At 31.9% G+C, this 17,023-nt stretch overlaps 1 protein-coding gene across 4 annotated transcripts in view; it reads right to left on the minus strand.

Moving 5' to 3' along the window:
* The window catches only part of LOC130447815 (uncharacterized), a 48,758-nt gene that overhangs the window by 11,506 nt on the left and 20,229 nt on the right, over window positions 1-17,023 (minus strand). For 2 of the 4 annotated variants that reach the window (XM_056784845.1, XM_056784843.1), the window contains exon 2: window positions 3,996-4,068. In XM_056784845.1, coding sequence (XP_056640823.1) covers window positions 3,996-4,068 — 73 coding nt within the window. The remainder of the gene's footprint in view (window positions 1-3,995; window positions 4,069-17,023) is intronic. The other 2 variants (XM_056784844.1, XM_056784846.1) reach the window with 1 other exon arrangement.

A 17,023-nucleotide genomic window follows, 5' to 3' on the forward strand; every position in this document is an offset into this window, starting at 1 on the left:
TAAAAAACTTAAGCAAGTAGGGACGAAGACAATCTACGCACGGTATGTGAAAACAAATAAGTAGATGTTTAGATTTGATAGAGATGTAGAGGTTTGATATTTGAAAACAGATTTCGATTCTGCCTTGATAATAACTATAGCAAGAAGGCTTATTTATTGGTAATTAATGTTACAGCCGAATTAGCTGGATTGTATTTAAACCGAAGAAACCCTTTTCTCGGTTGACTTTTAAATAAGAAATTTCACTATTCAAACTACCAGAAAATAACAATGTCCTTACATTTCACGAGATAAAGCTTCCATCTCATTATGCGCATGCCGAGATGTAATGCCTATAATATTTATTTTTCAGAAAATTAATTGACGTGGCTTCAACCAACATTAATCCTTTAGACTTTGCCCGGTTGCATTATATTGATAATGAATTAACACCAACTAATATGCGAAAATTGAAAAATGGTATTGGCATAGAGATACATTGAACAGATGCTTTTAAATGTACTGGAAAATTTCGTTGCAATAAAGGTACAACATTTTAAACATTATTGTTTTTCATCGAAATGAGGATCTAATTTTTGAATAACAAATATAACAATTTTTCTTAGTTATTGCTAGATTAATTTGAAAAAATCTTGTACTGCGACAGTTTTGCTAAGCTTTTTTACTAATTATTGAAATTTAACGAGTTTATTCAATCACAGCAATGTGAATGTATTAACATCGGTCATCGAAGTAGATTTTGCATATGTAGCTATAACTCTAAAAGTGTGAGAGTTATGTTGAGGGTTTCAAATTAAATTAAAACCTAGAGATCTATTTAGAGTAACAATAAACTGACCTCCATACTACAAACCATATTATAAAATCGACTTTTACCAAAATCGTGCTCGCCGTTTTTAAAATAGTTTAGGCATTCTATGCTTAAAACACGAGTGTATAATACAGTATCCACATTTTTATTAACATTGAAACATTATTGAGTAAAAGGGCTGTTAGGTTTAGCTCAATAATAATAAAGGTAAAAAATTTCATTCATACATGAATACAAAGTGTTCATCGACATGTTCAATATTTGACAAGCGAATATTGAAACTAAATTAACCTATAGATGAAACATAATACTAATTATAACAATTTGTATTGGAAGTCGAATTCTGGAAAGAAAATATTTGCAGAATGTTCATCGGAAACACTGCAGCTAAGCAGAGGGAAAACAAAGACACTTGTAGGTCTAATTATAGGGAACGCGGAAGACGGCTACCACAGAAGCAACACCGGCAGGGCGACGCCCGGAGATTCTCTAATTTTAGAGTCGAGAACGACAAGGGGGATTGGAAACGCCATAGCCAGACAATTAGGGCCGATTAGGTTTTTCTACGACTATTATTATTAATTACTGAATTATAGATTAAAAGAAACTAAAATACTAAAAATACTAAATCTCTAGCGTTCCTATTATTATTAATCATGAATAATATTGGACTGATGATCACAAATCCAATTGTCCAATGTCCAATTGTTCAATGAGATATTACATTCGTCGCTCAAATTTGTGATATTACGTGTTTAAAGAAATTCGTGAAATTGGATCAAAGTGGAGTACAAAGTTTTTATGTACAGAGGATAGTTTTGGAAGGTATAGCGCCAATACATATTCATGATTAATACTTAGCCTTAATTTGAACAGTACAAAAAACTTGATTCTGCAGTCATACAAGTTAAAAAGTATAGTAGACATCATAGGCATATCATTGGGTAGTGTAAGAAATATAGTACAAAGGAGGGCCATTCTATATCTAATGAGATGCCACGAAGCTTGACGAGTTAGAGCCGCATTTTTGAATACCACTGTCATTTACATTTGCAATGAATATGAATTTGTGAGTTTGTCAAGATAACATGTGTGCGTTATGATCTACTATGATTTCTGGATTGATTTGATTGAACAATAGTGTCCTGCAATGCTCATTTGGTGATGAAAATACTTTACAAGCTATATAGCAATTTTGAAAGAGGACTGATATCTTTTGGTGATGCGAGTAGCTCTATTAAGGATGATGCAAGTGGCACCTATCAAGCAATTGAGGCTACTCTTGAAGTTGGATCCGCAGAACAGTAAATTCAATCATACAGCACGATCATATTCATATAAAAAAATTATTATTTGTACGTACACAAACAAACTTTTCTCGAACAAGATCAATAGAAATCATCAAGATGGTAGCTGAAGGAAGCTATACCTATATCATATGAAAGATAGAATTATCTCGAAGTCTTGAAAGAAAAAGGTGAAGTATTTTCTTCCAAATACTTCCAGTTTCTCTTGCCTATGTATACATTTACAGCCTATGTATACCTTTATAGCCTATGTATATGTTTTCTTCAAATTTCAGCAATTGGGCTAGTCCAAGTTTTCTTTAACTGTCCTCGTTCCTCCTTTTCCATTTCTCCAGTTTGCCAGAACTTTTTTGCTGGTCTATTACTCTCTATTCTCCAGTCTTTACCATCTTTGCTGTCGTTCTTCAATTGTTTTAAGTACAGATTCTATACATAAGTGTTCTCTATTGTTTCGTTTCTTATTCTCTCACCTTTGGTGTCCCCTCCGACTCTAGGCTTGTATTTTCTCTCGTCTGTTGTTTGACTTTTGCTTTTAGGTGTGTGTACGAGTAGCCAGCTTCCACTACCTTATATAAAGACTGGTCGATATTGATTTATTTTGGTGTGTTTAGTAATTTTTGTTTCTCTAATCTTGATGTTTAATGCATTCAGGACTTGTCCAACATTATCTATTGTTTCATCGTCTTCCATTATAAAGTTTTTTGTACTCGTGTCTCTCAATTTTAACGTCTTGCCTTTCCACTTATTCTTTTATCCCGGCATTTTTTGTTTTTGTTCCTTTAAGTTGAGTAATGACTTTTCACAGCTTCACGCCCATCATTTCCACAATGATTTTGAGAACTTAGACAATACTATGTATTTTTCCATTATTAACCATTTTCCATTAGAAAACTTATTTTACCTAAATGGTTCGAAGAATACGCTCTTATCCATAATTTAAAATCTGTATTTTCACACAATTTGACAACGTCGTTCATAATAGATCAAATATAGCTTTGTTATTACTGTTAGTTTTCATTTTTCTTATCAAATAACCTGTTCTTTGTTGGATGTTCCCTCACTCACTCAAAATGTTCAACATAATTGACAAAAATTTCTCGTGACCTGAGGTATTGTGTGTAACATCAGAGAAGTGGATAGAAAATATCCTCATTTTCTATACGTTTCTGTAATAAATATCTGCAGCTTACATTTTTGTTCTTCAAAGAATCTTCCAAACAACTATTTCAGGTGATTCAAAAGCTGAGCTGAAGCTTCATACGAGAAAGTTATTAAGGGATTTCTTATTAGAAAGAATTGGAACCGATTATAGAAATGTTTGATAACTTTACTATTAATATATTTCGGTATAATTCAACAGTTAAATTAATAAATGATTGTTTGATAAATAAATCGACGGACAACGTGGAAACCTCATGTTTTTAATCACGTCTAGTAAATATTTTCGCACTAAATCTTAAGAAATTAAATGAACGGAACAAAGCGAAGAAATCCTCTATAAAATTGAAGTAATATTGCAACAGAACTCAATAACTGCCTCAACTTTGAGAAATTTCAGTGAAACTGTATTATACGAAACTTCATCGAAATTCTAATAGCAACAAAAGCGAAATTATTCAATTAACTAAAATTGAGTCCTTTAAAGGAAAAAAATATCAATTTATGTTCCTAATATTGAGCTGAAATGCTAGACGCAATTTACTTCAAAATTACTTCAGCTTATAACTTCAAATTTTCTCAACAGCTATAGCAGATATGTCATTGAAGGCAGTATAAATTGACGTTTTTAATTGATAATTGAAATATTTACATTGTCCCTTCAACCAGTTCTAATTTATTGAAAAATTTCGCTCTTAATAATGACACAGTAAGCTTACTTTTGTGCCGATTGGAGTAAACGATCAATGGCATTTTCTGAATAGTCGTCTTCGCCAGGTGGATAGCTTTCTTCTGAAATAAAAAATTCTTATAAAAATTCTCTCAAACTTACTTGTAGCGCTTAAATATATATATATATATATATATATATATATATATATATATATATATATATTATTAATATAATATAAATATATAAATAATAATATTGACACTCACATGAATTTAAAAAAAGGCCTTTACACACGAATTGCATATAATATTTTTTCAAAATACAGTTTCTATACGCAGTAGTGCGTGAAGTATGTTTTTTCACACACTAGTATGTAGAGTGGGTTTAATTTTTCGCTTATATTGATCACTCATAACAGATATTATATATTTATTAATATTTTGATCATTTCAATCAAGATTGGAACAAATACAAAAACAACAGACAATTTCAATTGTTAACAATAAAAATAATAATACTAATATTGATAATATTGAAGGTGCAATTCATATAGTTATTTCATTTGGCAACTCTTCTTTTTGGCAAGCATAAATGCCCTAGAAATAATTATCACTTCATAAATAGAAAAATTAAAAGTGGAATGAGCGCGACTTGAACCTGGCAATCCCCGAATGTGAGCCTCGTAGTCTAACCACTACGCTACAGAAACATTAATAATACCTTTCTTTACGCACTACTGTTTGAAGTATGTTTCTTTACACACTAGTGTAAAGGACTTTACGCACGGTAAGAGAAAAAACAAATTTCGACATCTTTCATTTAAACGTGATAGCACTAGAACTCATTTGACTTTAATCAGTGATTCGATTTGTTCAAATTTATGTAGCTTGTTATTATTATTATTGTTAAGATGGACAGTGAAGATTCCAAGTTTGAAATTGTACTCCTAGAGAAATCATAGAAAAGAAAAAGTCAAACGTGGCAACATTGAATATCGCAAAAATCCAAAGCAAACTATCTAAAAGAATATAACACTTGATTGAAATGGCGGAACTAGAATAATATTCATAGCTTTATATTGCTATCAGCTTATTTATAGCTTAATAAACCAAGTTCTCTACACTATGGTCCAGCTATTATAAACTAAAAGTAACCTTAATAAATTATAAATGATGATAAAGATTTAAGTAATTATGCCAAATAAATAGTATTTCGGAAACAAAAATAGTTTGGGTGCAAACCTAAAAAATCTAATACATTCTCAAGAAAGAATATAAACAAGTTTTTACTGAATGCTCAAGATAACATAATTGTTGATAATTGTTGAAGATAAAAGATTTGAATTTTTTATTAGTTTCTTGTTATTCTGTTTATTGATTCGTAGTTTCTACTCATCATTATTCCAGATTTCAAAACGCATACTAGTTGGCGTTTATTTGAGAAACCAGTTCAAACATGAATTTAATAAGTTTATATCAAAAATATGCTTATCTGAGACCGAAAAACGCAACCAGCAACCACTTCTTTCCATCACATAGAAATGGAAAATATATAAATCAAGTTGTTGGTATAAACAATTTTTCGAAAATTCTATTTTATTGTGTAATGTTTAAGTTAACTGCATCTAGAAGAATATACAGGTTATACGTTTCGGCGTATTTGGCTTCACTTCTAGTTGATTTGGGAAGATACAATTTTCAATTGAAACATCAAGGAGGATGAAAATACACTGCTGTTGCGGAAGAGTATGTGAGCAATTCTCCCAACACAAAAATGAATTTTTCAATCAAGAAACCAATTTGACTATTCACCACTTAAATGGGACTTCAGTACTATCAGGTAATAAAACAGACACAAGCATGACTGGATCGAACATTCACATAAGTCAACCCAATATTTGCGATTCCAATGTTAACGTTGCGAAATGAAACAAAAGTATATCATTTAGTATCAACTTTTTCCATTCCTGAAAAAAAGATCCACTTAATGCACATGTTGCATAAATTACTATTATGAAATTTAAAAATTTAAGAAGTAGTCGGAAAACTAACTTATAAATGAAAACTTTAAAATAGCAAGGATCTAGTTAGAATCAAATATACAGGTTTTTGTAGAATGAAGAAATGGAATGGACTTAACGTTAACAATTCTACACAGAAGACATCAATTACAAAACACGAATACAAAAGTCGTTTTTCTTCCAAGAGAAAACGAAGTTGAATACCTTGGATTACATGCAGATGGAAAACTTAATTGGAAAATAATAGAAAATAAATCCCTGATGTCTCTAATTTGAATATATACTTGCCATCCAATTACAAATGGAATACTTCGGAAGTAATTTTGGAAAGTATCAAGTTTGGCTTCTGCTTTTGAAGTTGCAATCAGTAAATCTTTGATTATATTGTCCATCGTCATCATTTTCTTCTCCATACATGATTTAAGGGATTAAATTTTATTTTCGACGTCAGCGACAATGTCACTTCTCAATGATAAAATATCGGCAGAAATATCGCTTCTCATGGTTGAAATTTCGTCCTTTATGGTGGAAATATTATTCTTTATAGTTATTGGTAATGTTTTTCTTATTAATTTAAACTTTTTTTAAAGGTGGGGTGAATTTATACAAATGTTGTTTTTTACTAAATTTATTTTCACATCCACGCTGAATACATTAAACTATACATCAAATACTAAACTACTTGCTACTGTATATATTATCCACTAAGACTCAACTATTCACTGATTTAATTTTTACTATTTCACTATGAAATTCATTTATTCACTTACTAGCTGATAAACAACCGCCTATTTATACAAAACGAATTTCTCGATAATTCGGTTATAAAATGTAAGCAAACAAAAAGACCTTACTAGAAATTCGTCCCATAAAATCTGCCATAATATACTGTAAATAAGTTAAAAACAATAAAAACAACATGCCTAGTCTGGCAGGACCATCATTTTCTAGGTATTCTAGCAATCACGTTGCCGAATTTTTGGTGTGTTCTCATAAAAATAATGTATCATGACTTTCAGGAGAAGACTCGATGTGGTCGAGTAGCGCTTGTAGACGATCGGCCTTATTCGTGTTTTAGTTCGCGTGAAATTGAACAAAAAAGGGTACGTTAGTTATACATATATTCAATTCATACATTTATTAATTATATAAATTATATGCGCAAGCAGAAAATTACATTATTCGGAGATTATAAGGTTTGTTCCAGCAGTATTTTCTGGTCATATTTCGAACCTTCATGCACTACGCATGACTGGACTAGAATATACTACAAACAAGTACCCAACAATTGTTGCTGGAACACCACCACTGAGACACATAGAGAAAAAAAATCATCATTTTTTTTATAAAGTTTTAATGGACCAATCACTTCTATCACCACTACCAACTCGATGGTTTATCACTATCTATACCAGGCAAAAAATCGGAGATTTTGACGAAGAAGAGGAAGATTTATAAAAGAGGCAGAAGAAGAAATAATCCTATTAGCAAAAGTTTCACTCAATTTACGATATGTTTATAATTTATTATTAAAAAAATCTGCAGAAAGGCTGAACTGACGATTCTAAGAGAAGGAAACGTATTTTATGAAGGCATCTTCATCAAAATTACAATTCCAGAAAGCAACTTGTGATAACTGCTGAAAATATTGCTGGTGTCAATCTTATTGATCTCCTCCTGTAGAGAACTACGGATTTTTTGTGCGATATAATAATGGAAAATGTGACATACAACCCATAGACAGGCATAAATACCATTGAAAAAATATCAGCAAAGATTGCTTAGTACCTTGGGCTACCTAATGTTAAAGGATTCGCAGGGCATTGTTTCAGACAGTTGTCAGGGTATCTTCTAGCAGACAAAGGATGTAAATCCAACAGTATAAAAGAAGGCTTTGCTGAGAGTTCAGTAGAAAATGAGAGAGAATTTCAGAAAATATTTTGAGCCAAGCTCCTGCCATATATGCAGATATCACAGCTTCAAGTGAAATTAACATTAGACAAGAAGCTCAAGAGAATATTCACCCATTCTAAATATTGAGTTAAGTGTCAGTTTAAATAATGAAATAATTATCAGTTTTTACATAACGACTTTTTATAACTGATATAATGAAGGTTACGAAAAATGTGACTTTTCCCAATGTCAAAGAGAGAGAATTTGATGAAGACAGTTTATTATGAATCTTAGATAGACCATTTCCCACACCCTTGTAAAGTAATTTCTTGTCATAAGAATACGGAAAGTTCGATATCGTCAATTACTGCAACTATTTCAGAAATGGTCAATAAAAGCTGCGTCCTTATAGTTCGCAATAATCAACGCAAAGTACGTGAGTAATGAAGTAAATATTCCAACTATTTTGTAAGAAAGATTGGATATGGAATAGATATCTGCAAGGGAGGAGCTACGATTGTTTAGTACTGATTAAAAGCTCACTAGTATTAAATAAATTTTTCTATCGATATGTAAATGAAATTTAAATACATCATTATACCCTAGAATTGATGTACTGGATTCTGGTCCAACTCATATCAACGAGTCAATAAATTATGTCTGTATCTACTCAACCAATACATACACTTTGTTTTTTAGCAAATTTCACAAATTCATCCTTGTTTTCCAGCTATACGGAGAAAAACCATAGAAGCAAAAATTCTGACGTTATCAGTTATTCTATTGGCTTCTCTCAAAATCTGATTAGTGCATGATTGGAAAGGAGGTTGTATCCTATTGGAAAACGAGTTTTATTTACTCTATTACTGAATTAGACTTCTTATGTCAGCTTGATTAATCTTTTAACTATTTGTGGCATTAAACGGCACGGTAGAAGAATCAATGTATTTATCTTTACCGCTACCTCATGGTTTCGTCAAATGTATAATCTTAAAATCGACGGGAATAAAATATTCAAATATTCAATCTATATTATTCTAATGTTCATTATAACTTTTCTAACCATCTATTTATGGGACTCATAAATCACAATACGTTCTTTGTATTTCTACTTTAATGTTGTGGAGCCGTCGAGTATTTATATAATCAAGTTATCAAGAGAATCTGGTAAGAACCGGCTTTTTCGCCAAAATATTGAAATTGAAATAAGTTTGCCAATATGCGATTTCATAACATAATAGTCGTATAACGAAAAGAATTTGAACGATATTTCTGACTCAAAAAATCCTGGATTAGTTTCAAGATTTGGTTATAATTTGTATGCATGCAATTAAAATATGTTTTCAAATTCACTGAAAATTCTAATTTCATGTTATAGATATTCTCTGAATCATATGCCGAATACTACTTCCTTATGAAGAATCTCCTGCCGGGGAATTTAAGGTTATAAACTTAAGGATTTGAACAATGGAAGACGTTGTTTAATGCTCAACATATTTCATATAAAGCCTGTTGCATGATGCAAACCCCTTTTTGCAGTATTAATCTTCTAAAATTAAATTGCCAAACGTGTTCGCTGACGTGAAGTGTGTTTTTGAATGATGAATTTATGAACACGTAAATATTTATCCAACTACCTACATTCTATACCTTTGAAATGAATTAAACTGATTCGTGAGATAAAACCAAATTTGGGGATTAGTTGATTCAGTATTCATCTCATTTCTGGAGAATATTGGCATTCAAATTATCATTCCAGAATATAAAAATATGATAATGATAATGAGGTTTATTCACCAAGTCTCAATGGGGTATACGAGGATATATTGAAAAATTCTTAGCCTACTATAGAACCAAACAAAATTTCAATGTCAAAATATTTTATTATTCAACATATTCTCCTCTTAATTGGATACATTTATTACAGCTAACCTACAACGTCTCTAGACCTTTCAAAAAAAAATGTTTCTTCTTGCTCTGCAAACCAGACCAACACAGCTTTTATTGCATCCTCGGTGGAAGAAAATTTACGACCTCTTTTTTCAGTTGAGGAAAGAGATGATAGTCGGACGGAACCAAATCTGGTGAATAAGGGGGGTATTCTAGTAATTCAAACCCTAAATCACTAATTTTTTGCTTGGCAACATGAGAGATTTGTGTGCATGAGCGTTGTCCTGCAAAAAACACGTACACGCAACTTAGGTCTTGGAGAGCCAGAGTGTCGCTATTCCATCGATTGTTGCTTTGTTTCTGGATCGTAAAAATGTACTCAAGTATCATCCATAGTAACAATTCGGCTTAAGAAGTCTACATCGTTTTTAAATCGAGCATAGATCAAACGCGATGCTTCTACCCTTGCACGCTTTTGGTCAACATTCAAACATTGGAGATCAATTTTGCATGTCCATTTTTCTCATGTCCAAATTGACTTGAACTATATAATGAACGTGTTCGTATGAAATATTCAGTGCTTTAGATATCCGTTTTAGCCCAATTCGTCGGTCTGATAAAATCATGTCATGAACTGCATCGATATTTTCGGGGACTGACAAAGAAACTGGCCTTCCCGATCGGTCATCATCTTCAATGGAAAATTTACCCCTTTTGAAGCTTGCAGTCCAATTTTCCACAGTCGCATATGAAGGGTATCAAGCATATCTTCGTAACTCTTAACCCTTTTAAATACAGGTACTTGATGATGGCACGATACTCCAATTTTTCGATTTTGGTTTACTTTTTGACGTCAAACTTTACACTGACACTTCTAATAAGTTATTGTTCGTTGCTATGGTAATGTAATATTTTGTTTATGCATGGAAATGGTCTAGGCGAATTATATATCATAGATAACATAAAACTTAATGAAGAAAAAAGGAGGAATTTATAACTAATACATAACAATCCGATACTTTTTTCCATATTCATCTGGATTATGACTCTTGTTTGTATCTATGTTTGGTGAAGTGATGATTGACTGGCACATGAAAGAACTTTAGTGCTTCCTCTTTCATTCTGTCTTCATTTTTGGTGAATCTTACTTACTTGGTGAGATTCTTTTGTAAATTTGATTCAGCAGATATGTAAATAGATGGTTTTCTTTATATTGTTCAGAATTTGCAGTCGTTTGAGTTGTTAGAAATGAATCTCTGAACAAACTCTCACTGCATATAAGTTTCGGCCAATGAATTCTTTCATTCATTTTCCAATCACAGTTCAGTAATTTCTTCCCTTAACTTTGTCGTCCTGCTTTTTTGAGTAGCTCAAGTATTCCCTTCTATTGTAACAGTTTTTTGTTTGGAACCATTTTTAGCTAGTTTCTCAGCAATTCATCTCCTTCTACTTTAGTGTGTCGTGGTCCGAATATAATGGTAACTTTTTCATATCGTTTTGATTCGATAAGTATGCCTAACTATTCCCAAACTATTATAAGAGATCTCGCCGCTCCAATTTTTGTTTTCTATATACATTATTGATATTGAACTGGGCATCTCTCAACTACATTAATTTCGTACTGAATAAACTGTTTACACTAAATTACACCAACACTCACGATTACACTCTCTGACGCGCGTTTCGATAACCAAGTTATCATCTTTAGAGACCTCAAACAGTTTATCTTCAGTCTCTGAAGACGATAACTTGGTTATCGAAACGCGTGTTAAAGAGTGTAATTGTGAGTGTTGGTGTAGTGTTGGTGTAAGCAGTATGAATATCGTCAACGGTTCTAGAAATTCCAACTTTCTTTAATTTTTTTCCCTATCTCCAGTTCTCTTTTGGTATTGAAATCATTCCATTCCAATCGTTCCATTCAATGGTGTTCCTTTTCCTTTCCTATTGTTTATCGAATTCCTACAAGGAGTGGTACTTTTTTCTCAGTTGATTCTGAGAAGTGTTCTAGGATTTCTGACTGAATGATGAGGGGACAGTGTAACTTCTCTACTCATCCTCATTGTTTTCGATACGATTCACACCACTATATGCGATGGTTTCTCACCCTTAGTAGTTGTAACGCAATTGGGTACATGGTTTATTTTCTAAGCCGCGCATGTCATATAGAACACTGTTGAATTGTCAAATTTTGGCGACAGCGTTTCTGAAAAGACTAGAGAGTCAGTGGTATTTAGTAGTTTAAGAAAACAAACTATGGGTTTAAATTTATTTCGTTGATCACTAAATAGATTAATATTATACCAATTAAGTTTATAATATTACCCTTCTTCAAGTTGTATTATTATAATATTGTTAATTACATTTTAATCATCAATTACTTGTCTATCTTTATTTATATCAAATATAGGGTTCGAATTAAATATTTTTCTTTATTAACGATGGAAGATTAGAGTTGAATTCAGTATCTTATCTCCTAATTTTTTGAAACGCTATAAAAGTTTCCATAGTCATAATTTCCAACATATCAGTCGAATACTTTGACATTCCATTAAATACGAGATATTTTCAGTTGGAGAACAGCTTGCACTTGATTTTAATACAAAGATTTTCGTTTCAATCCCATTCTTTATTTATTCGAATAAAATATCTCAAAATTTCAATTTTTTATTCCCACACAGAGAAGCATTCAAATGATTTTCGTTGTCGGTTTTTTGTTAATAAAGTTGACATATGAAAAAATATGAATATTTTCACCGAAGCATTTTTCATGTCGTTATATATGTGAGTATAAAAATTTAATCATACTAGAACATATTGAATCCCATCTTCTTGTCAAAAAAATATTGATTACCAATAGTAGCAACTGCAAAATTCAAGTGGTGACAGAAATAAGATGATAGTGAACGAGGTGAATATTTAAATTAAAAAATAATTAGTCATTAAGAAATATTCACATAAACAACTAGAATTTATTATAAGGTACTATAATCTGGCCGCTCATTACAGAGAGTAATCACGTGCGTGAGAGAGAAATTGTAAGCCTGAATCACACCATACACAACACTAGAAGGTATTTATTGGCAAATTTGATTTGAATTTTAAACTTTTTTCAAACTAACATTTTTATTTGATTTTAAATACTTTATTTTAATATCATATCATATAAATAATACTTTTATTTATCAATTGCTTAGTATTCATACATTAAAATCTTCGTTCATTTAGTTAACTACTAAATGTTATACCTACATATTTCACACGTTGCCTTGATTTTTTTAAAAGTGTCTATAAATATATATAATTATTATTTTAATCGTAATTTTGTTTTACCTAATCTTAAATAGCTAGACGGTTTTTTAAATTTATGGTATATTAAATAAAAATGTAAGGTTACCTAATACTGTAAAGTAATATCTAAGAAAGAAATGTCGTGATATATGTTTTATTTAAATACTTATCAAAGGTTATAAAGTAAATTTATACAGTACGATATAAATAATAATAATAATAATAATAATAATAATAATAATAATAATAATAATAATAATAATAATAATAATAATAATAATCTTTATAAACAACACAAGGTCCTGAATCCTGAATAAATTCTTTGTTTTCAAAAAAGGTGGTTGAGAGGGATATAAGGGCGGATGAATTTTTATTTTAATCTAAATCGGAATCTGATTCTGACGAGCACGAATCAGCTCTTAAATTTATTATTAGAGGTTCCATTTGTTTTCCATTAAATTATCAATGTCCCACATTTTATTTCGAAAAAAGCGGACATGTTGGATTGCCTTACTCCAATTGGTTCGGGTAACATTATTTAAAGCTTTAGTAAATAAAGTTTGGACATCACTAATTTTAAATGTTGTGTTTTTCCTTGCCACCTCACCCTTTATGTGTGCCCATATGAGTTAAATTGGGTTGAATTCACAATGGTAAGGTGGCTCAGATGCATTTTGTCAAAATTCTAAAAGTATTGAAGCAATGACGCGTTTAGAAATGATTGTTCTTCAGATTGAATAACGTAAATAGACAGTTTAAATTTAGTTCCATGAATATCACAGCCACTTTTAACAATAAAATTTATTTTAAAATAGAGTATAGTCAATGTATAACATAACTATAATACCACATATTAAACAATAATAAAAATTAAAGTACATGCTTTACATGCGCTATTATACAGTCACATAATTCTTACTGTAAAAGCGCATGTTAGAAATGTAGTTTAATTTTTAATTTTTATCATAGTAAATAAATAACATAATAAAACAAAAGCATAAAATAATTATTAATATAAAATTTTTAGAATATAATAATAATGAATTAATGTAATGTGCAGCTGTGTGAACTTGACTTTCTAAGACATTGCTTCAGCCAATACGAATCGTTATAAAAGGTACCACTAGCATCTCATGAGCCGATCACGCGTTTTTATCGCTCTCACTACCGACCGGCCAGATTATAGTGGCGTTTAATATGTTATAGAGGCAACATTTCACCCAGTTGCTGACAAAAATGCTTTGAACCACATGAAAATACCTTCAAATCAATTAATTTGATAGCTAGGTGATAGCATACATTAATTTTCTATAATCAAATGGAATATTTTGTATTGCATTCCATACATGTGGCATACTTACCATTTATCACCTACAATGCAATGCAAAAATTACAACAAGGGTTTAGAATTATTTTTTACAGAGACCCTCTATCTAAAAAGCTTGTTGGAAATATTATTAAGCTGTCTAACTGACTGAAATACTCACGAATATGTTCCTAAAGATCATCAGAATTCATAGATATTTGATTAATCAAATCTCACAAAACATACAATTTTGTTAAATCAGCCATACATCCATAAATATCAATGCAACAATTGGGAAAATATTAACATCTGCATTATAAACTGGAGCTGTGTCCAAATCATATCTTCCATAGCTGTGTGAATATGTTAATAACATTGTACCCCAAATTATTATATTATTATTTTTGTGATTTCGCTAACGCCTTCGATTGTGTTGATGATGAAATTCTGATTAACAAACTAGAGGATTATGGCATCTGAGGTTTTCCTTATAAACGGTTTGTATCTTACCTTGAATGAAGAATACAACTAGTGTACAGTGGTGTACCTTAGAGTTTAGTTTAAGGTCCAATTGTTTTTTTAATATTAATCAATGATATCACAAACTTACGAAATAATAGTGAATTCACTTTATTTGCGGATGACACCTGTATAACCTGGACAACCTCTAAAACTCAACAATGATTTAATACAATAATCAAATTCGGATTCAGAATACTATGACCGGACAAATGGAAATTATTTCGAAAATGCCTTTTAGAAGTAATTTTAGTCATGGATTCAACCTTGGAATAAATCTATTGCTGGTCAAGACATTAATTGAAACTCCATGATACGTAATTTATTTTCAATAAAATATTCCACCGTATTAAATTGTCTCGCTTTGTAAGCCATTTATTATTAATCCAAATATTTTCGACGAAAGTCATTACTTAAATTGATCCCTACCGCCCACATATTGATTTGACAGTCAACAATCAACTCTCAATAACTCGTAGTCACTTCAATATACTTGAAGTAAATCGAAAATACACGTCAGCTGATATATTGTATAAAGAAAAAAAGGATTACCCAAATATCAAATTTATTCATATTATACAGAGGTCGGCATAAGTCAAGGAACAAATTTGCATCAAGAGAAAAAAATGCAGCGTCAAAATGAATTTATTAAAGAAAAAAACGAAACGGATTGGACAAACGGTTATTGTAAGTTTTAAAATTTATGCATCTTGGTCAATGCATTACGGCAACGTGACCAGTTGTCAGCGTTTCAAATGAAGCTCAGAGGTCTGGAAGAGTGCATGGTCTTCTTGCAAATACGCGGTCCTTCAGAAGCCACGACAGGAATAAATCACAGGGTGTCAGATAACATGACTTTGCGGGCCACTCAAAGAATCCTCGTCTGCCTATCCAATCTCCAAAATGAAAATTAAGGTACTCCCGCACACATAAAACCTAGTGTGATGAGGTTCCATCCTGCATGTAATAACAGAAGTTCTCAAGTTTTGGATCGTTGTCCATTTGGCTACGTAAATATTCGAGCATTTCCAGATAACTTTCATCCTCAGAAAAGTACGTACTCACGAGATCTCCCGCATAGATACCCGCCCATACAAACACCCCAGGCAGGTTGAATTCTTCTTGAATGAAGACGTGAGGTTACTTTCGTTCCACTACACGCAGTTGTGCTGATTGACCATTCAGCTTGAAAAGCTAATTCATCCGGCCATAAAATGGAATGCTGCAAATGCGTATCATCCTGAGTGCATCTGAGGCACCACTCGTAAAATTCCAATCAGAGATCGAATCCACTCTCATAAACTGCATGGAGGAGATGCGGATGATAAACTAGATAGAGCATACGTTTCAGCATTCGTCGTGAAAAACGATAGGATATTTGTAGTTCTCCCGATAGCCGCACTGTAGGTTGGTTTTACTGCTCAACTAACACCAACGCCACTGTTTCGATATTTTTGTTAGTTCTTACAAATAGCGTTCGTTCAGAGCAGCGCGTCGGCATCAGAGCCCGTTTTTGCGAATTTCTGGTTCGTGTTCCACACTATTTTTTAGCTGTGAGTTCGAAAGTAGTTCCGTAATCCGCGTTCGTACGCAAGTTCGACGTAGAAAAAACTCGTCCTTGAAGGGAGAACTTGTATCGGTTATTCATTCTTAAAACGCATCTACCCGTCTAGCACGTGTTATCACGACATTGAAAACCTTTGTATGAAGCACGAATATGCTTTGTCTTAATATTTTTTGACTTTTGACCGCGTTGCCAGACTTATGAGTATTGCTGGACTTATGCCGATTTTTCGAGAGCATTGCTTGACTTATGTCGACCTCTGTATTATAATAAGAATAAATTGTCATTTATTGATTTGGTACTGGAAGAAATTAGGTTTCAAAAAGAAGAACGATTTTTCTCCCTTTGTAAATGTACAGTAGAATCAGTAAGTGTAAGATTCAATAATTTAGGTCTTCTTTCTATAGATTGAAATTGATATGTTATTTCCACAAGTTTATTGTGATGCTACATTTTTATTAGTACACCTTTGCATAGGAGTCTTTACCTATGGTGCAGGGGGCGCGTTGCGCCCAGGTGCCGCGATATCAGAGAGTCGCGGCTCTCACGAACGGCTTGTACAATAGAACCTTTTGGTTAACATTAAATAGACCT

This window comes from Diorhabda sublineata, chromosome 8 (genome assembly GCF_026230105.1).
Source record: "Diorhabda sublineata isolate icDioSubl1.1 chromosome 8, icDioSubl1.1, whole genome shotgun sequence".
In the NCBI taxonomy this organism is placed as follows: Eukaryota; Metazoa; Arthropoda; class Insecta; order Coleoptera; family Chrysomelidae; genus Diorhabda; species Diorhabda sublineata.